The sequence below is a fragment of the Adiantum capillus-veneris genome, chromosome 16 (assembly GCF_014529385.1).
Source record: "Adiantum capillus-veneris isolate H3 chromosome 16, ASM1452938v2, whole genome shotgun sequence".
NCBI lineage: Eukaryota > Viridiplantae > Streptophyta > Polypodiopsida > Polypodiales > Pteridaceae > Adiantum > Adiantum capillus-veneris.
In genome coordinates this window covers 6,754,981-6,776,800 of record NC_140946.1, presented here as the reverse complement: position 1 = coordinate 6,776,800, position 21,820 = coordinate 6,754,981, and the positions used below count along the sequence as shown (strand labels likewise).

At 43.1% G+C, this 21,820-nt stretch overlaps 1 protein-coding gene across 2 annotated transcripts in view; it reads right to left on the bottom strand.

Annotated features, from left to right (window-relative positions):
• Nucleotides 1-16,529, bottom strand: part of LOC147438499 (myosin-G heavy chain-like protein) — a 46,210-nt gene extending 29,681 nt beyond the window's left edge. Inside the window, exon 1 of one of the 2 annotated variants that reach the window (XM_086484600.1) lies at nt 16,202-16,529. In XM_086484600.1, the coding sequence (XP_086340726.1) occupies nt 16,202-16,367 (166 nt within the window). In that variant the 5' untranslated portion in view covers nt 16,368-16,529. The remainder of the gene's footprint in view (nt 1-16,201) is intronic. The other variant, XM_086484601.1, reaches the window with a different exon arrangement.
• Nucleotides 16,530-21,820: the final 5,291 nt, after the last annotated feature.

Sequence of the window (21,820 nt, the reverse complement as noted above, 5' to 3'; positions counted from 1 at the left end):
AGGGTAATTTCTGCTAAGGTCCCTCTGAGGTGTTGTGGCCCGCATTTAGGCTCACCTAAGGCCTTAGAACTGCTAGGTCTATTCTGGTGTGCACACAACTAATTAGATGATTCTGTTCTCGTAAATAAATTAATTATTTACAAAGTATGACTTAGTTACACTCTGTCGGAGATAATCGTCTCAGACGTGCCATGTAAACGGAAAATCATCGTGATCATTCTGTGTTCTCGGGAGATCAAAAATGAAATCCATTTCAATATTTTCCCAGGGGTGGGTGGGTATGGGTAAAGGCTGTAACAATCCCTGTGCCTTATGCTTGTCAAACTTGACCTTCTGGCATGCTGCGCACAAACTCTTCCACATCCTTTTTGAGTCTCGTCCAAAAGAAGTGTCTCTCTACCCCCTTCATGGTGGTAGCAATGCCGCGGTGACTCGTAAAAGGTGGATAGTGGCATTCAGTCATAACCTTTTCCCTCAAGGCTGTGTAACGCACAACATAGTCTTTCTCATTAAGTAGTCTTCCCGAAGGGAGTATCCAGCTATTGTCTCCCCATCCCGTATCCGTGTGAAAATATCTGCAAAATCTGTATCTGTGGCATACTGATCGACCATATCCTCGAAGCTCCTATGATGTATCGCGGAAATAGCCAAAACCAACGGCTTCCGAGACAAAGCATCTGCCACCACATTCTTCTGTCCCTGCACGTGGACAATCTGGCAGTGAAACTGTGACAAGATGTTCGCCCACCGCATCTGCTTTTTCGAAAGTAGCTTCTGTGACAAGAAGTAGCGTAAACTCTGATGGTCTGTAAAGACAGTAAAATCCGCTCCGAGTAGGTAATGCCGCCACAGAGTAAGAGCATGGATAATCGCCAAGATCTCTTTCTCATACATCTGTGCTGCCATCTCCGTCCTAGAGAACAATCGGCTCTCATAAGCTATGACATGGCCTTCGTGCATCAAGACCGCACCCAGACTACGACCACAAGCATCACAATATACTTCAAATGACTTCTGCAAGTCCGGCAAAGTCAAAACATGTCCTGTAGTCAATTTCTCTTTCAAGGTCTGAAAGACAGTCACCTCTGTGGATCCCCACGAGAAAGGTACTCCTTTCTGTGTCAAGATATGCAAAGGGGAAGCAACCTCTGCAAACTTTCGTACGAACCGCAAGTAGTACGAACACAGTCCCAAGAAGCTTCTAACTTCATGGACATTCCTCAAATCGGGCCAATCACGGATAGTCTCTTTCTTGGCCGGGTCCATTTGCACTCCTGCTGCTGACACAATGTGTCCCAAAAAGTGTATCTCTGGTAGGAAAAAAATTCACTTTTCTTTGCATTAATCACTAACGTGTGATCTCGTAATGCCTGAAAGACTTGAAGCAGATGGTCTCTATGTTCTGCCTCATTCTTGGAGAAAACAATGATGTCGTCAAAGAAAGTGCCGACAAATAGCATGTACTCTCGAAAAATCCTATCCATCATCCGATTAAATGTCGCAGGAGCATTGGTTAAAGCCAAAAGGTACCACCAAAAACTCAAATAACCCAAAAGTCGTCCGAAAAGCTGTCTTGTAGACATCTCTTGGCGCTATCCTGATCTGATGATATCCACTCTTCAAGTCAATCCTGCTAAAGCACAAGGATCCCTATAACCTGTCGAGTATATCATCGATCCTAGGAATCGGAAATCTGTTCTTGATGGTGATTTCGTTGAGAGCGCTATAATCGATGCACATTCTCCAAGATCCGTCTTTCTTCAAAACCAACAACACTGGAGAGCAGTACGGTGAAGTACTAGGCTGGACAAGACCCTTTTCCAAGAGGTATTTCACTGGGTTCATAATCTTTTCATTCTATACTCGGCTCACACGGTAAGGTGGCCGATTCGGTGGCTTGCTTCCAGGTATCAGATCAATGGTTTGATCTTCAGGCCCTCTGAAAAGCAATCGGCATGAGTGTGGAGAAAAATCTTGGCGTTCTTTTGATCAGGTCAAAACATATTCAACCTTTATCCATCGTTTAGTTCTCTCCCAAAAGAATGAGTAAGAAACTGAAGTTCATCAAGTACAATCTCTAAGCCCTTCATTTATCAAAGTCGCTTTCTCGGCCCGGTAGTCAACCACGGCGTAGTTCTTGTAGTACCAAGGGATCCTGAGTAGAACGTCACTCGCGTGCCCTGAACACCCCTGTCATTGCAAACGAAGTTTGTCAATGCTCGGTGTAATGGCAACATCCCATCCTGGTGCCAGTCGAACTACCTCCGCCAGTTGCGTTAGTCTATCAAGCGTAATTCCAAATCGAGCCGCCAATTCCAAGTGAAAAGAAGTTGACCTTGGCTCCTTCAAAAGAGCTTCCTGATCCTTCACTTTGCCCCAAAAGCGGCAAAGTTTGTACTTTCATTCATTAGATTCGGTGCAGGTTCCACGCCATGTGGTACCAGTTCTGTTTTTCTATCTGCCTTTTCTGCCACGTTCCTCAGCTGCTCTCGAACTCTCAAGCCTGTCGTCGTCTTTATCATTCTGTTCTTTCTGTGCCTTTTTAGGGCACTTCGCGGAGATATATCCATGTTCCCCACATCCAAAGCACTTCCCCTCTCTGATGAAGCAAGCTCTCTCCTCAGGAGTAAGCTTGGGTCGTGCATCCTTTTTCTCTAGGTTGCTCTTTTTCTTTCTACTTCATTCCCAGAAGTCTGTTCGGCTCGTTGTGTCATGGCCTCATCTGTGGGGTAGGTCAGACTGCCAGAGTGAATGGCAAAGCCCCGCTTCGCATGACTCATCAACTCCTGAATAGAAGCTGACTTCTGTTCCAAGCAGTGATATCGGATCTCTGTAGGTAGACCCAAGGTGAACCGCTCAATCTGTTCTCTGAACGAGATCTTCTTGAATGAAGAGGCGGGTAGAAAAGAGCTCCAGAATCTTTCACAATAAGCATTGATTGTATCTTTCTTGGTCATCCGAAGATGGTTCCAAGAAGCTCGTATATCTCGTTCATATTCTTGCGTCAACCAAGAAGAATAAAAAGCTTCTTAAATTTCAGCCATTTAACTGGCGCAGTCTTGTTTAAAAGAAGCGTGGACCACCAAGTGCGAGCGTTCCCCTTAAAGTAAGAGGCAGCTCTCCGAATCTTGGAGTGCTCTGAACGGCGTCCTCCCGCGAAAGCAATGTCAAACTGCTGTATAAAAGACAAAGACTTCGAAGCATCTGAGTATCCTGAAAAAGTATCAAACTTGATCGAGTGGCCACCTTCCTTAAACTCTCGGACTTTCTTGCTTTTATCTTCGAGAAAGTCATACTGGTTGGCTTTGTAAAAATTCTTCTTGTTCGCATAAAAGTTTCCGTCATCGGAATCTGAGCTGTCTGTAGACGAGTCCTCAGTAGAACTGTCAGTCTATGGGCAAGATGTAGCCTTCTTTGCCTTTTTCTTGCCCTTTCCGAAGCTTTGTTTCTTGCTTCGCTTTTTACCTTTTCTGTCTTCTTCGCTCGAATCCGAGGAGCTAGAAGAACTGTCAGAAGAAGAAGAAGAAGAAGAAGAAGAATTGGGTACTCCTTCAAATCGAACACGCTTCTTTTGTTTCTTTGCCTTGTCAAATGTCGACTGACGACCCAAATAACCTGGAAAGTCAGTGCTTTTCTTTTGCTTTTTGCCATGCTTTTTGGCTTTCTTCTATGCGCCAAAAAGCTGAGCAATCCGTGCATCAACCACCTCTTCTAGTTCCTTCTCTGAATATTGTTTGGGATCAGAAGGTTTCTTGAAAGCAGATTTCGGGGGTGGTGTAGTGGTTTTCTGGCACTGCTCATGCACTTCCTAAAAAGAAGTCTCGCTCATATATTTTGCAAATTTGGGATCCTTCGCAAAATTGAGCATCATCTTCGTTGCATCGCCGATCAACTGGCGACGCTCCATCTCTCGCCGCTCCGTCTGAGTAGGCCGAGGCGGGCCATACTCTCTGCCGGAATCTTCGTTGTGATCCCTGCCCGCATCTCCAGATGCAGAGGGAGTCGACTGATCCTTGCGTGAAGCCATAGGTGCCGCAGAAAAAAAAATTGGGGATCGGATTTCTCATAGAAGAGAAATCGGCCGTGCTCTGATACCACTGTAACAGACTTGGACACTCCAACTCAAGAATCAATCGCGACAGCACCAAATAACCACTTCAAACAATTCACAGATCACAATAGATTTGCACTGGCCCGACGGAGTTCCGTGCCTAGAGATATTGGCCCCAAAGACTGGCGCCCCTTTCGGTATTTCTTTTTGTATTAATCAATCATCAAAGTACAAGAGAGTGGGTCGGGATTCACTCTCAGACTCTGCGTCCAGATGCTCTGAGAAGTGAGGCCCTCACCACTAATTTAAAAGTTACAAGGGATGCCCAAAAGCAAAGCCCCAAAAGCTTCAAATCAAAAGCAACTGCTCTCTCTCTCTCACAGAGAGTCAAAACTTGAAAGCAAAAACATTCTCTCTCTCTTTCTCATTGCGTAGAGAAAAAAGCAAGATTCGCGTCGCTCATCACTATAAAAATAAAAATAAAAAAATAAAGCCTCCGCGATTTTCGGAAATTAGGGTTTTTGGCAAAAATTAGGGTTTGCAGGAATTTTAGGGTTTCTAGCAGAAATTAGGGTTTCTACTGTCCGCCACGTCATCACTTTGTGACAGAATACTTGGAGGATTCACAATGTTTTACATGTGAGTCTCTTAAAGCCTTTTGAAGGCGATGTGCCCGATGATGGGAAGCTAGATGTGCAACCCGAATTGGACGAAAACGAGCAGATACTCGTTCCAGAACAGAAATTGGCACAGAAAGAAAGAAAGAAAGAAGGTAAAGCAAACTGACAGTTCTTGGTTAAATTCAAGACCTACTTCGCATTGGATGCGAAGCGAATGGAGGAGGAAGACCTAGCAGATATTCCTCGGAATGTGAATCTTTACCTTGAAGCTTTTAGTTAAGTTTGGCCGGAGATCTGGTGCAGTGGGTTTGCACAAGAGGGGAGTTACTCCGCTCCTTTGTCAACAGATGCCTCGATTTTTGAATACTAGAGTCACTGATGTCTCTTTGAGCTTCACGGATATTGAGAGCTGACAGTATTCTGCTAGATGACTTTATAAAATGGAATTCCTGAATATGAAACTGATTTTTCTTGACTTGTTTTTAAGTGCAGGCGCTGATAGACGAAATGACTGTAGCATTTTGGTCTAATTGATCTCGAATAGACATGGTTGCAATAGGGGTTAGTCAATCGGGCATCTATGATGTTATGTGCAGCGGAATGAATGTTTGCGCTTTGCTCAAGATGAGTGCTCCGAACTGTGCTCAAGGTTCCTTTTGTTCTTATGGAAGGGAGAGCCTTCCGTTCTTAATGAGAGAATGCTATGATCACAAACAAAGTGAATGGACATTGTGCGTGCAAGTGTATGAGACTAAGAGATAGAGAGAGAAGAGAGATAAGACACCAGAGACGTTAAACCCTCCTCCGAAGGCCCCACTCTCGTCGACGAGAGTGGTCTACTTATGATTGCACAAACTGGTACAAACTGAATGCATGGAAGTCTAGGCTATGTCGGTGACGACGACGGGGATGATGAGGCCGACACTAGGGTTGAAATCTGCAATCTTTCTACTGCTATCCAAAAACGCTATGGGCTGAAATCTGCGACTAGTCCCAAAACGCTGATTTGGGGGACTGTTTTCTGTGGGTCTTTTGACGCTGAAAATCTTATGGCTGAAAATTGATGGTCTTTCTACTGCTGAAAATCGCCAGCGCTGAAGACTGCAAAGGCTGAAATCTACAAACGCTGGGATATCCAAAAACACTAGGGGTGTAGCTCTGCAAAAACACTAGGGGTGTAGCTCTGCAAAAACACTAGCTGCTGAAGTTGTTGCTGGCGAAATCTTCTTGCTTGGAAACACTAGGAGGCTGTGGATGGCGATGATGCTGAATGTGAAAACGCTAGGGAAGATGGTTCTTCTTGCTTGGAGGGGGGAACCACCAAGGTCTTGCTTGAGAAGTTGTCTGCTGAGCTTGGCTCCTGTTGCCTCTTCTGCCAAATAGTGCTAGTCTAGGTTTGCTTATATACAAACTTACTCAATTTGCCCTACCTACTTTCCAACAAAAGTCACTTAAAAATAATAAGTGAAAAATGTCAAAAATAGGTAAAATAGGCTAAATGCACTGGAAAATTCCCCTGAAGGATTCTGATGAATTCTGATGGGAATGCTTATGATTATGCTATGTGCAACCAGAGGATATGCATCTACACTAAGTGACTGGGCATGCACGGTCTACGAATAGACTCACAAAAGTGCCAGATCACTTCTAATCTAGACTGACTGGACTGACTGAACCCTGATCATGTTGTAGCTTGTCCACGGACACATGGGGTTGGATGTGTCACGTGACATATCAAGTCCCGACTGGATCTAGATGCAATTGCTAACTGCATTGCCGATAAATCATGGTCTAAGATCCGAATGAATGTTGAATGTCATGTGATGTCTTGTGATGTCAAATGATGTCCTGTGATGTTCTGTGATGTGATTGTCGCTTGGTACATGTGCTAGATGTGCGTTCCTAGTACGTAGGTACTAACAATCAGTGTCTGCTAGGACGGTTTATGGCCCCTGTCTGTTTTGCAAGCATAATCGAGGGCGATCACAATGCTTTCAAGAGGGGTGTATGTCACAAATTGTGACGTGGCTGTCCAGTGCTGCAAGAAACCCTAACCCTAATTGCAAGAAACCCTAACTGCAGGAAACCCTAACCCTAACTGCAGGAAATTCCGTACAGCTGCTGACGTGGCATCCCACCGTACAACTGCTGACGTAGCAGCCCGTGATTTGCGGCGGATTTTCTGGAAAGCAGCTTTTGCGGCAGTTTTTTGGGCATAGCCTTTTGGCATTGCTTTTCCCACGCAATTGGGAGAGAGAGAAAGCCTCTTTGCTTTATTTTATTAAGCAAGAGAGAGAGAGAGAGAGAGAGAGAGAGAGAGAGAGAGAGAGAGATCTTTTGCTTTATTTTTCTATTGGCTAAAGAGAGAGGGCTTGTGGAAAGCAGGAAGCCTTTGGGCTTTTGATTTTCAGCTTTTGGGGCACTGCTTTTGGCATCCCTTGTACTTTTAAATATGTGAGCAGGCCTCTCACAACTCAGAGCATCTGGACACACAATCTGAGTGTGAGCGTCTGCCCGCACTCTTGTACTTTGAACTCAGATTAATATAAAAAGAAATATCGAAAGGGGCGCCAGTCTTTGGGGCCAATATCTCTAAGCACGGAACTCCACCAGGCCAGTGTCGAATAAATTGTGAATTGTGAACTATTTGAAGTGGTTATTTGGTGCTGTCATGGTAGATTCTTGACTTGGAGTGTCCAAGTCTGTTACAAGCTCTTTCTCATTGGCTTGCATAGTCTTCTCTGGCCCTTGCAAAATTCGGCTTTCGTAAGCTACTACCCGTCTATCTTGCATTAGCACTGCTCCAATGCTATTGCCACACGCGTCACACTAGACCACAAATGACTTCCTGAGATCTGGCAAAACAATTACTGGATCAGAAGTCAACTTTTCCTTTAAGAGACTAAAAGCTGAAATCTCTTGTTGGGTCCATCTGAAAGTGACCTCTTTCTTTTGCAAAGCGTGAAGAGGTGATGCTATCTCTGCAAAATTCCTGATAAACCCTCTATGGTAGGACACAATCCCAAGAAGCTTCTGACATCGAGCACAGTATTCAAGTCTGGCCATGTCTTAATAGCTTCGACCTTTGCCGGATCCATTCTGACACCATCCTTTGAGACTATGTGGCTAAGAAAGTGGATCTCTTCCAAGAAGAATTCACTTTTCTTAGGATTGACAAGTAACCTGTGACTGCGCAGCTCTTCGAACACAATGGTCAAGTGACGCCTATGCTCCTCTTCATTCTTCGAATAAACTATTATGTCATCGAAGAGCATCTCAACAAACTGTTGATGCGAGCGGAAAATCCGGTGTAAGGTGCAGCGGAAGTGAATGTTGAACTTTGCTCAAGATAAGTGCTCCGAACTGTGCTCAAGGGTTCCTTGTACTTACGGAAGGAAGAGCCTTCTGTTCCTTTAGTGAGAGAGTGCAATGGACACAAATAAAGTGATGAACACTGTGAATGAAGGTGCTGAGTGTCACAAAGTGATGACGTGGCGGACAGCAGAAACCCTAATTTCTGCCAGAAACCCTAAAATTCCTGCAAACCCTAATTTTTGCCAAAAACCCTAAATTCCGGAAATCGCGGAGGCGGATTATTATTATAAAAAAAAAAAAAAAAAAAAAAAATTTGGAAAATGATGAGCGACGCGAATTTTGCTTTTGCTTTTTTTTATTAAAAAAAGAGAAAAGACTCTCTAAGAGAGAGAGAGAACTGATGCTTTTGATTTTAAAAGCTTTTGGGGCTTTGCTTTTGGGCATCCCTTGTAACCTTTAAATTAGTGGTGAGGACCTCACTTCTCAGAGCATCTGGACGCAGAGTCTGAGAGTGAAACCCTAACCGCTCTCTTGTACTTTGATGATTGATTAATACAAAAAGAAATACCGAAAGGGGCGCCAGTCTTTGGGGCCAATATCTCTAGGCACGGAACTCCGCCGGGCCAGTGCAAATCTATTGTGATCTGTGAATTGTTTTGAAGTGGTTATTTGGCGCTGTCGCGGTTGATTCTTGACTTGGAGTGTCCAAGTTTGTTACAGTGGTATCAGAGCACGGCCGATTTCTCTTCTACGGGAAATCCGATCCCCGAAATTTTTTTTTTTCCGCGGCACCTATGGCTTCAAGCAATGATCAGTCGACTCCCTCTGCATCTGGAGATGCGGGCTGGGATCACAATGAAGATTACAGAGAGTATGGCCCGCCTCGGCCTACTCAGGCGGAGCAAACAGAGATGGAGCGTCGTCAATTGATTGGCGATGCAACAAAGATGATGCTCAATTTTGCCAAGGACCCGAAGATGGTAAAATATATGAACCAGACCTCTATGAAAGAGGTACAGATGGAGTGGCAGAGAACCACAACACCACTCCCGAAACCCGCTCTCAAGAAACCTTCTACCTCCAAGAAATATACGGAGAAGGAACTGGAGAACGTGGTTGATGCACGGATTGCTCAGCTTTTCGACGTGCAAAAGAAAGGCAAAAAGCACGGCAAAAAGCAGAACAAAGGTACTGACTTCCCGGGATATTTGGGTCGTCAGTCGACATTCGACAAAGCAAAGAAACGGAAGAAGCGTGTTCGATTTGAAGGAGTACCCAGTTCTTCTTCTTCTTCTTCTGACAGTTCTTCTAGCTCCTCGGATTAGAGCGAAGAAGACAGAAAAAAAGCAAAAAGCGAAGCAAGACACAGCTTCGGAACGGGCAAGAAAAAGGCAAAGAAGGCTACATCTCGCCCAGAGACTGACAGTTCTACTGAGGACTCGTCTACAGACAGCTCAAATTCCGATGACGGAAAGTTTTATGCGAACAAGAAGAATTTTTACAAAGCCAACCAGTATGACTTTCTCGAAGATAACAGCAAGAAAGTCCGAGAGTTTAAGGAAGGTGGCCACTCGATCAAGTTTGATACTTTTCAGGATACTCAGATGCTTCGAAGGCTTTGTCTCTTATACAGCAGTTTGACATCGCTTTCGCGGGAGGACGCTATTCAGAGCACTCCAAGATTCGGAGAGCTGCCTCTTACTCTGAGGGGAATGCTCGTACTTGGTGGTCCACGCTTCTATTAAGCAAGACTGTGCCAGTTACATGGCTGAAATTCAAGAGGCTTTTTATTTCTTCTTGGTTGACTCAAGAGTTTGAGCGAGATATACGAGCTGCTTGGAACCATCTCCGGATGACCAAGAGCGATACAGTGAATTCTTATTGTGAAAGATTCTGGAGCTCTTTTCTACCCGCCTCTTCATTCAAGAAGATCTCGTTCAGAGAACAAATTGAGCGGTTTACCTTGGGTCTACCTACAGAGATCCGAGATCACTGCTTGGAACAGAAGTCAGCTTCTATTCAGGAGTTGATGAGTCATGTGAAGCAGGGCTTTGCCATTCACTCTGGCAGTCTGACCTACCCCACAGATGAGGCCATGACACAACGAGCCAAACAGACTTCTGGGAATGAAAGTAGAATGAAAAAGAGCAACCCAGAGAAAAAAAAAGGATGCACGACCCAAGCTTACTCCTGAGGAGAGAGCTCGCTTCATCAGAGAGGGGAAGTGCTTTGGATGCGGGAAACATGGACATATTTCCGCAAAGTGCCCTGATAAGGCACAGAAAGAACAGAATGATAAAGACGACGACAGGTCTGAGAGTTCGAGAGCAGCTGAGGAATGTGGCAGAAAAGGCAGATAGAAAAGCAGAACTGGTACCACATGGCGTGGGACTTGCACCGAATCAAATGAATGAAAGTACAAACTTTGCCGTTTTTTTTTGGGGCAAAGTGAAGGATCAAGAAGCTCTTTTGAAGGAGCCAAGGCCAACTTCTTTTCACTTGGAATTGGCGGCTCGATTTGGAACTGCGCCCGACAGACTGACGCCACTGGCGGAGGTAGTTCGACTGGCACCCGGATGGGATGTTGCCATTACACCGAGCATTGGCAAACTTCGTTTGCAATGACAGGGGTGTTCAGGGCACGTGAGTGACGTTCTACTCGGGATCCCTTGGTACCACAAGAACTACGCCGTGGTTGACTACCGGGCCGAGAAAGCGACTTTGATAAATGAAGGGCTTAGAGATTGTACTTGATGAACTTCAGTTTTCTTACTCATTCTTTTGGGAGAACTGAACCATGGATAAAAGTTGAATATGTTTTGACCTGAAGAAAAGAACGCCAAGATTTTTTTCTCCACGCTCATGCCGATTGCTTTTGAGAGGGCCTGAAGATCATACCATTGATCTGATATCTGGAAGCACACCACCGAATCGGCCACCTTATTGTGTGAGCCGAGTACAGAATGAAAAGATTATGAACTCAGTGAAAGACCTCTTGGAAAAGGGTCTTGTCCAGCTTAGTACTTCACCGTATTGCTCTCCAGTGTTGTTGATTTTGAAGAAAGACAGATCTTGGAGAATGTGCATCGATTATAGCACTCTCAACGAAATCACCATCAAGAACAGATTTCCGATTCCTAGGATCGATGATATACTCGACAGGTTACAGGGATCCTCGTGCTTTAGCAGGATTGACTTGAAGAGTGGATATCATCAGATCAGGATAGCGCCAGGAGATGTCTACAAGACAGCTTTTCGGACGACTTTTGGGTTATTTGAGTTTTTGGTGATGCCTTTTGGCTTAACCAATGCTCCTGCGACATTTAACCGGATGATGGACAGGATTTTTCGAGAGTACAGGCTATTTGTTGGCACTTTCTTTGACGACATCATTGTTTTCTCGAAGAATGAGGCAGAACACAGAGATCATCTGCTTCAAGTCTTTTAGGCATTACGAGATCACACGCTAGTGATTAATGCAAAGAAAAGTGAATTTTTTTCCTACCATGGATACACTTTTTGGGACACATTGTGTCAGCAACACAACAGGAGTGCAAATGGACCCGGCCAAGATAGAGACTATCCGTGATTGGCCCGATTTGAGGAATGTCCATGAAGTTAGAAGCTTCTTGGGACTATGTTCATACTACAGGCGGTTCATACGAAAGTTTGCAGAGGTTGCTTCCCCTTTGCATATCTTGACACAGAAAGGAGTACCTTTTTCGTGGGGACCCACAGAGGTGACTGCCTTTCAGACATTGAAAGAGAAATTGACTGCGGGACCTATTTTGACTTTGCCGGACTTGCAGAAGTCATTCGAAGTATATTGTGATGCTTGTGGTCGTAGTCTGGGTGCGGTCTTGATGCAAGAAGGCCATGTCATAGCTTACGAGAGCAGTTTGTTCTCTAGGCCGGAGATGACAGCACAGATTTATGAGAAAGAGCTTTTGGCGGTTATCCATGCTCTTACTCAGTGGCGGCATTACCTACTCGGAGCGGATTTTATTGTCTTTACAGACCATCAGAGTTTGCGCTACTTCTTGTCACAGAAGCAGCTTTCGGAAAAGCAGATGCGGTGGGCGAACATCTTGTCACAGTTTCACTTCCAGATTGTCCATGTGCAGGGACAGAAGAATGTGGTGGCAGATGCTTTGTCTCGGAAACCGTTGGTTCTGGCTATTTCCGCGATACATCATAGGAGCTTCGAGGATATGGTCGATCAGTGTGCCACAGATACAGATTTTGCAGATATTTTCACACGGATACGGGATGGGGAGACAGTAGCTGGATACTCCCTTCGGGAAGGCTGCTTGATGAAAAAGACTATGTTGTGCGTTACACAGCCGTTGAGGGAAAAGGTTATGACTGATTGCCACTGTCCACCTTTTACGGGTCACCGCGGCATTGCTACCACCATGAAAGGGGTAGAGAGAGATTTCTTTTGTCAGAGACTGAAGAAGGATGTGGAAGAGTTTGTGCGCAGTTGCTTGGTATGCCAGAAGGTCAAGTTTGACAGGCATAAGGCACAGGGATTGTTACAGCCTTTACCCATACCCACCCGCCCCTGGGAAAATATTGAAATGGATTTCATTTTTTTTTTATCTCCAGAGAATACAGAATGATCACGATGATTTTCCGATTACATGGCACATATGAGACGATTGTCTCCGACAGAGACCCCAGATTTATGAGTTTGTTTTGGAAGGCAATTTGGGAGAACATTGGGACGCGGTTGCAGTTCTCGTCATCGTTCCACTTGCAGACTGACGGGCAATTTGAGATTGCCAATTCAGTGATTTTAGATTTATTGAAGTCTTGTATCTCGCATCAGAAGACTCAATGGGAAAAGAACTTACCTTTGGTGGAATTTGCCTACAATAACACGATACACTCTTCGATGGGGAAGACGCCATGAGAGATTGTTGAAACTGCTGCGAAGGTTCCATCCTTCCTGAGCACGAAAGATTAGAAATTTGAAGCGGATGAATATTCGCGAGATTTGGATACGGCTTTTGCCAAGGTTCGCGAGACTTTGCAGGAGTCTCAAGAACGACAGAAAAAAAGGCAGCGGATCGCCATCGTCGCGACTGGAAACTGAAGGAGGATGATTGGGTGCTCTTACTTTTGAGAAGGCACGCCTAAGAAAGAGACAAGGAAAGGAGAGGCTTTTTCCAAAGCTTAGTATGTGATACTACGGACCTTTCCAGATTACTGACAAGATAAATGATGTCTCCTTCCGATTGAAACTGCCAGATACTTGGAGGATTCACAATGCATTGCATGTGAGTCTCTTGAACCCTGTTAAGGGTGATGTGCCTGATGATGGGGAGCCTGATGAGCAACCCAAAGTGGAAGAAAACGAGGAGATCCTTGTTCCTGAACAGATTTTGGCACATAAGGATACGAAGAATAAGGGTAAAGTTCGAAGGCGGTTCTTGGTTAAGTTCAAGAATTATCCTGCACTTGATGCGAAGTGGATGGAGGAGGAGGACCTAGCAGATACTCCTCAGATTGTGAAACTTTACCTCGATGCTTTTGGTTTAGCATAGTCTACTCCAAATGGAACCCAGAACTCAGCTTGGCCGAAGATCTGGTGCAGTGGGATGCACAAGAGGGGAGTCGCTCCACTCCTTTGTCAACAGATGCCTCGATTTTGATACTAAAGTCACTGATGTCTCTTTGAGCTTCAGGGATACTGAGAGCTGACAGTATTCTGCTGGATGACTTTATGAAATGGAATTCCTGATTATGATACTGATTTGTTCTTGACTTCTTGTGAGTACAGGAACTGATAGACGAAATGACTGCAGCATTTTGGTCTGATTGATCTCGAATAGACATGGTTGCAATAGGGGTTAGTCAATCGGACATCGATGAGGTCCCGATTGGACCTAGATGTGATTGCTAGCTACATTGCCGATAAATCATGGTCTAAGATCCGAATGAATGTTGAATGTCATGTGATGTCCTGTGATGTCTGGTGATGTCCTGTGATGTCATGTGATGTGACTGTCGATTTTGTACATGTGCTAGATGTGTGTTCCTAGTACGTAGGTACTAACAGTCAGTGTCTGCTAAGACGGTTTATGGCTTTTGTCGGTTTTGCAGGCGTAATCGCGGTCGATTACAATGCTTTCAAGAGGGGGGTATGTCACAAAGTGATGACGTGGCGGACAACAGAAACCCTAATTTCTGCCAGAAACCCTAAAATTCCTGCAAACCCTAATTTTTGCCAAAAACCCTAAATTCCGGAAATCGCGGAGGCGGATTATTATTTTAAAAAAAAAAAATATTTTTTTTTTTTTGGAAAATGATGAGCGACGCGAATTTTGCTTTTGCTTTTTTTTTATTAAAAAAAGAGAAAAGACTCTCTAAGAGAGAGAGAGAACTGATGCTTTTGATTTTAAAAGCTTTTGGGGCTCTGCTTTTGGGCATCCCTTGTAACCTTTAAATTAGTGGTGAGGGCCTCACTTCTCAGAGCATCTGGACGCAGAGTCTGAGAGTGAAACCCTAACCGCTCTCTTGTACTTTGATGATTGATTAATACAAAAAGAAATACCGAAAGGGGCGCCAGTCTTTGGGGCCAATATCTCTAGGCACGGAACTCCGCCGGGCCAGTGCAAATCTATTGTGATCTGTGAATTGTTTTGAAGTGGTTATTTGGCGCTGTCGCGGTTGATTCTTGACTTGGAGTGTCCAAGTTTGTTACACTGAGACTGAGAGATAGAGAGAGAAGAATACAACGCCAGAATGCTGTCAAACCCTCCTCCGAAGGCCCCACTCTCTATGGCGAAAGCGGTCTACTATTGATTGCACAAATCTCTACAATGCTTTGGACTTGCCGACGATGATGAGGACGACGACGAGACGGGCTGAAATCTGAAAATGCTACGGATTGAAATTTGCAAATTTTTATCTGTTGAATTCTGACTCTATGTCGGTGACGATGTCGATGATGACGGTAGGACGACGCTACCATGTCATCATCGTTCATATTATCACTTTTACACACGGCTGTAGTGCCACGTCAAGAGCCCCGCAAATTGCACCATGAATCTCACCACATTTTTTGTCTCCACGGGCTTAGGCTTGAGTCCTCTCGTCTGATCCAACCCCAGCTTGGATCTTTCTCCTCTCACTAACCTTCACCTTCGTGCAGCCCCATAAAGTTGTCACGAAGCCCACTGAAACCTGTAACCTTGTCGCACGGCCCCTTTATCACCCTCACACTGGTCGCCCTGGCCATGGCGTCTGCTCACAGTCTCCTCAAGTGACAGAGCTGCACCTCAGCAGCTTGTTCAAGGTTTTCTCTCTCTCTCTCTCTCTCTCTCTCTCTCTCTCTCTCTCTCTCTCTCTCTCTCTCTCTCTCTACTTGCATGTGTGATTGACTGTCATGTGTCCTCTTCTCCATATGTTATGCTCACATGATAGCAACCTGAAGTTCAAAATATGAGAAATGCATGTGATAGAATCTCCATGAATGCAAGAATCTTGCATGAAAGATTGGCCTACGATTCTCACTTTCCTAACAAGCCAAAGAGTTTGTACAAAGTTCTTCTCCAACAAGTATTTGTGCTTTGCTCCTCTGAAAGTGAATCCATGCTCTACAAATTGAGGCAAGCTTCCAACCGCCTCCTATCTCCTTTAAAAGCAAACTTACATCATTACGAAACGATATATCCTAATCATCTTTAAGTATATTTCCTAATGGCTCTACAAAAAACAAAGTGCCTAGAATGCACAGGTGGAGGAAATCACCAAGGACATGCCAAAGACTGAATGAATGCAAGAGAAAAGTGTACACATGACCTTTCCTATGTAGGTGGAAAGAAGACTTTTGACTTTCTGTAGACTCAACCTTTCATTTCCAATACCATTTAAGAGCTCTCTAAGGTCAAAGTAGTCAATTCTTCAATGCTTTATCTAAAAAATGTATCCTTTATCTTCAAATATCCCTCTCATGCACACATTTTTTATTTTCCCTAAATTGTGGAGACCGAACCATCTTGTCTGATATGTTCATAAGTGCATTTGCCCCTATATGTCACACACTATAACATTGAGCTCCGCCAAATATGCATCCCACCCTCCCAAATTTGAGTCAACAAAATGCTCACCTGGAGTCGACCCCACCATGAATACCTTTCCCGTCTTCTAATATCTTTCTAAAGCTATTTATTTCTCCTATTGAATAGGAAAAACAGAAAGAGTTTACCACTTTGTGCCGCTTCTGAAGAAACGGGCTCTCTCTCTTGCTGCAGAGGAGGTAAAGCTCGAGTTAAGCGTAGAAGTTTTGCCTTTCGCTTCGGCTTCTGCAGCCTTGAACGATACCCATCACTACTAGCACGTTCTGCAAGAGCATGAGAAGCTCTTAAAATCATGACGTTGGTATGAGACACACGCAGCGAACCTCTCAAATGGCGCCTCTCTCTCTCTCTCTCTCTCTCTCTCTCTCTGCGCCACACAATGTGTTGTCAGCTAATAAGTCAAGTAAGAAACGTCCTAGACTAAGGATACTTTCTCTTTTTTGGCTTTGTGAAAGAAACTTTTTTGGCTTTGTAAAAGAAACCCTTAGTTAGTGTTGTATTGGGTTAGGACTTTTTCAAGTCTATGATGGAGATTTACCTTTCATTTTTCTTGCATTCTATTGTTGGCAGTGCCTTAAGGCAGGGTCTATATAGAGAAAATTTGCTAGCATGGACATAAGGGATTAGACCAATGGGAAGTGGCAAGAGTTTATGTGTGTTTTTTTGGGTGGAGGGCATGCATGAAATTTCTATTTTTGTTAGGTGGATTTCGTGCATTTTGGGTACGATCTCTTTTTTCTGCAAATGACGTGGCCTGAAATATCGCATGAGGTACGACTTCGCGTAGCACATGTCGCAGAAAGGCTGGACGCGTTTTCCTATACGAGCTATTGCTAATTGCGTTGCCGGCTTCGATGCTTTCTTCTGCGTGATCAGCACGAGCGACAGTCCCTCTCCTTCTCTCTCACGACACTTTGTTTTTCGCCATCGCTACAGAGAACGATATTTTTTTTATTTATTGTTTATTTTTTTTAAAAGCGCCCTAATCATTATTGATCACGGATATCATTCATAAGACTTAAAGTATATACGAGATGCACTTTTCACACATAATTCCGTTTTTTCCTACAGATCTACAAACGAACAAGGTCTATTTTTTGTAAATGGTCGACACGGTTGACTTTGTTTTGATATGACATATGTCGCCTATAGTGTTTGTTGGCAATGAGGCCAGACGAAATTATATGGCGCAAGGCTTCATTATGCATCTTGCATTGCGATTCCCCATGTTTGGCATATGGTATGACCATACAACATTGGGAAAAAATAGGCAATGTGTTTGCAGGTTATTTCATTATGTACCAGACAGGTATATAGGATATATGATGGTATCGGTGTAGATATGGCTGTAAGCCGTTTTGGAACGAGTTTTTTCTGCGCGCAGCCTACTGATGAAAGGGTATGAATTCATTTTGTTCATGGCCTGCTAAATGCCAGTGAAGTTTCTGCCGTTTCTTCTCTGTAAGCACGCCGTTAAAGTAACGCTGAGTGATTTTTTGCACAGAGTGTCAGAATTATGTAGAATGCATGAGGGCTTCACGTATGCTTCTGCTGCTTCCCAAAATATTACTACTTTGGCAGGGGATGATACTAGCGTGCAGAAGACCTTTGAAAATTCTGTGCCTATGACAACCCAACCAGTAATAAACAACAAGGGGGGCCAACCATAGCGCTGAGTATAACAATTGCAATTTCTCCACAGGTCCTCTGCATATAATGGCCAGCAAACCTGTATGGTTTCAAGCGATTCTTGTTTGCCGTTGATGTCAGACAGAAAAGAGCCCCATCAGACCCTTAGAGAGAAGGTGCCAACAGTGGAAGTCTGCAAGACATGGGAGCAAGAAATTTCAGGAAATAACCCAGCACTGTGATATTACAACCAGAACTTGCAAATGCTCTCATGACACATGATACCTCACATCTTGACACTCCTGCAACTCAGCCTCCCCAGCAGCAGAATTTACTCTCTTTTGTTGATGTTTATCATAAGCCATGCATGCAATCCCAAGTTCTCTTTTCAGCGTGTTTGAAGAATGAATTTAGCTGCTACAGGAGAGGTAAGTTATTGATTAGCGCTCTAGATAAATGTGTTGCAGTCCTGATACAATTTCCCCATTTTGTCAGGAATCACCAGCGTCACATCGGCGGATGACTCTCTGGACTCTCCGTTTAGATTTACAGAAACTCCTCCAACGCCATGTGTTATTTGTGGTGATAAGGCTGCTGTGTGGGTTGCACTTTCATGTGCTCACAAAGCTGTATGCTCACCGTGCAACCATCAGTTACATAAGAATCAGAGCCTTCAGCAATGCTTTGTTTGTCAAGGAAAAACCTGTGATTGGATGGCACAGTACTGATTAGAGGAGGGACTGAGCAATGGTTGTTTGTCAAGGCAGAACCCGTGATTGGGATGGCACAATACTGATTAGAGGAGGACTGAAAAGATCTTTATTGAATGCTTATGTGATAACTCATATCGTCATCATTATTGATCTCTGTTTTCAAACTGTAGAAATTGAACTGTTGCCTGAAGATGGTTTCCTATTTACAGGTTGCCAAAGCTGACACTGGCCAGGGAATGGAGATCAGAATTGTCTTACAGTTTGACAGTGCTTGGCTTTCATAAAAAACTAGCCAGGCAACAGCCAAAAGCAGTGTAACAGAAAGACAGAGCAATGTTGTTAACAGCTTTGTAGCCAAAGCATGTAAGCTTGTTATAGGCAAGATGTAACAGGCATGGTTAGGCCAGGTAATCAAAACCAAACATAAGAAAAACTTATATACGGAAAACGTTACTGCTCCTCACCACTCTTCCCAATATTTTATGTATTGAAAACCCCTTCTGGCTTACAAATCATCTTAATCTGAGGTCTGGGGTTGCTGGCAAGACAAAAAAGCAGGGCCAACCTAAGAGGGCTCAAGGCCCCCATTGCTAAAGCTTTTGCTATCATGGTAACTCACCTGGCACGCAGGCAACAGCTTGCAGTGTTTAGCAGACAACAAAAGAAATGACGAGAGCTAGTTCATGTGGAGTCGTGGCTCGTAACTGGTTGCCAACCCGCAACCAGCAACGTTTTCACTCCACATGCAGCGCTAAAAATTTGAAAACAATATTAAAAATGGCGTTTTTTCCCTCTGCAAACTTGAAAAGCGAGGAGTTGTTTTCTTTTTGCGTGGTTTCCAGCGTGCTCCACCTCGAGCAGCAATGCAATCGACTCGCAACCAGTTGCAAGAAACTTCTTGGCAACTCCTCATGGGAACCAAATTGGTTTGCAACTGGTTGCAAACCATGCGTCCCATGTGAATTGACCCGGAGTATGTAAGCTTGTAATGGACTGCCAACCAGCTGCAAACCATGCGTCCATGTGAACTCACCCAGAGTATGTAAGCTTGTAATGGACAAGGTGTTGCAGGCGAGGTTACGTTAGGTAATCAAAGCCGCACATGAAACCATGAAACCTCAAACATACAGACCATGTGATTGCTCATTCTCACCATTCACTTTTGGCTTCCAAATTTTTATCATCCGATTCTCTGAGGTCTGTGAGTCGTGAAAAGCAAGGCCAACTTCAGAGGGCTCCCCATTTTGGAGTCTGGTAATGCCTAGATTCCAATAATTACTTTCTAGCTTATGGCACTTCTCATTGGATTAAGCCTTTTTCAACCAGTGAATCAAACTTAAGTAATTGCAATTGGAGAAGGATCTTCCCTTCGCATTTGCTCAAATCAGCCTAGTGTTTCCTTGGTGCAAGCATAGGTGAATGCATTTGGAGAAGGGATTTTCCTTTGCATGCTAAAATTTACTTGCTACATCCATGTTTGGTAGTGATAATATTCCAGAGAAAATGACCATTGAGAATTCTTTGTGCTTCTAATGGCGCCACGTTCGGCATACATGTGACCAAAGGAGTGCCATGGACAACCTCGTTCTTGAAGTTTCAACATGTCCAAGAGTACAATCTGAAGTTTCAACATGTCCAAGAGTACAATCTGGTGATGATGCCCATCCAGAGCTTCTTGTGCTCCCATGATGGTGCTCTGCAATGTCATTGTGAATTCTCTCACTTATGTCTAACATCTTGCAAAAGCTTACAGGCTTTCAATGTGTAAGTATAAGTGGTTGAAAAAGATTGTTTGAAATAGCCAAGAGCTTCCTTGCCACGACCATGTTGATCATACTTGCAATCAGTACACTCCACAAGACATTGGGAATATTTGGAAAAATTACTTTATGCAATATAGACTAACGCAAGTTATGCGGCAAAATGACACGACCTTCATAGATATATTGAATGGAACTATAATTAATTAACAAATAGAAACCGATATTACAATTTTGAACACAATGTGCTTAAAAAAAATTGAGCATAAGATTCATGTACCTTCCTTATTTTATAGACAACAAGAAACTCAAAAAATTTAATCATGATGCTCTTCAATTGACAGAAGCGCCAACCTTTACTTTTGTCGTAGTAGAAATGTCTCCTAACTAGCCCTGCAATTTTAACCAACACAAATAAGATTGCACGACTACATACCATCATAAAAATAAAACCATCAATGCTATTGAATTATGTGCAGAAAATTATGATATTTTTGACGATCTCGTAAATTGGGACAAATCTATATTTTAAAACTATTACAACATACAACGAAAAAAAATTAGGTGGATTCAATTTTTAAATTAAAAAATGGGACAAAAAATACGTACAAAGTATAAATTCCTCTATAATTCTACCATGGATCCTACATGGACATGCATATTTTCAACAATAAAAGAATTTCAGTTATGATCAAACACCAATAACCGAATATACAGAACATCGTTTCCAGTTCAGCAAGCTTCTGCTTGAACGATGCACCGTTCCCAAGGACTTTCATTGCAGACAATGGTATTTTCTCCTAAGAAATGTAACAAACATGATTAACTTACACAGCTTTGTTGCGTGTACGAACACTGGAATACTTATATTTATTGGATCCTTTGCATGAAAAAAAAATGTTTTAGACAAGGACGTCGAAAATGAAACCTACAGACTTTCTACAAAAGCGAAAAGGAATACGATAATTTCAAAAATAAACTCTCCAAACAAAGATGGCATCATGATAACAACGTTAAGCAGTAAATAAATTTTTAAATATTATAATGATATATAATTACATCCTCAACTACAATCAAGTGATATGATTTGTCTTCAAGATGTCAACACAATGAATCTTACTTTACTATTTTGGAGCGAAAATTTAACTCGATCTCAACTCAAACTTTGCACAATACAACAATTATATATGATTCATCTATCACACTTATTTCAAAAACTATATACATATCTATTTTTTATGACATTATCAAAGCAACATTTAGAGCTAATGAAGTAAGACATTTACAAATAATAAGAATTTATCGTTTTTCAAATACAAATAAAAATCCATTTCTTGATATTCTTGAGACAATTTTACTTACATTCTCTCATGATGCGTAATCACTTATTCTCGGTGATTTCAACATTGACATGCTTAGACCATCTCATCAATGACTAGGCTTACAACAACTAATGAATAAGAATAAGTTGCAGATTGTAAACAAACTACCAACAATTACATATGTAAGTTTGCTTGATCACATATGGACTAAAAGAACACAAACAACACTCGAAACAAATAACTATCTTGTATATTGGTCGGATCATGATGCTGTGTATGTATCAATACAAAACAAATCACTTTCTTATACTAATTAAAACAAT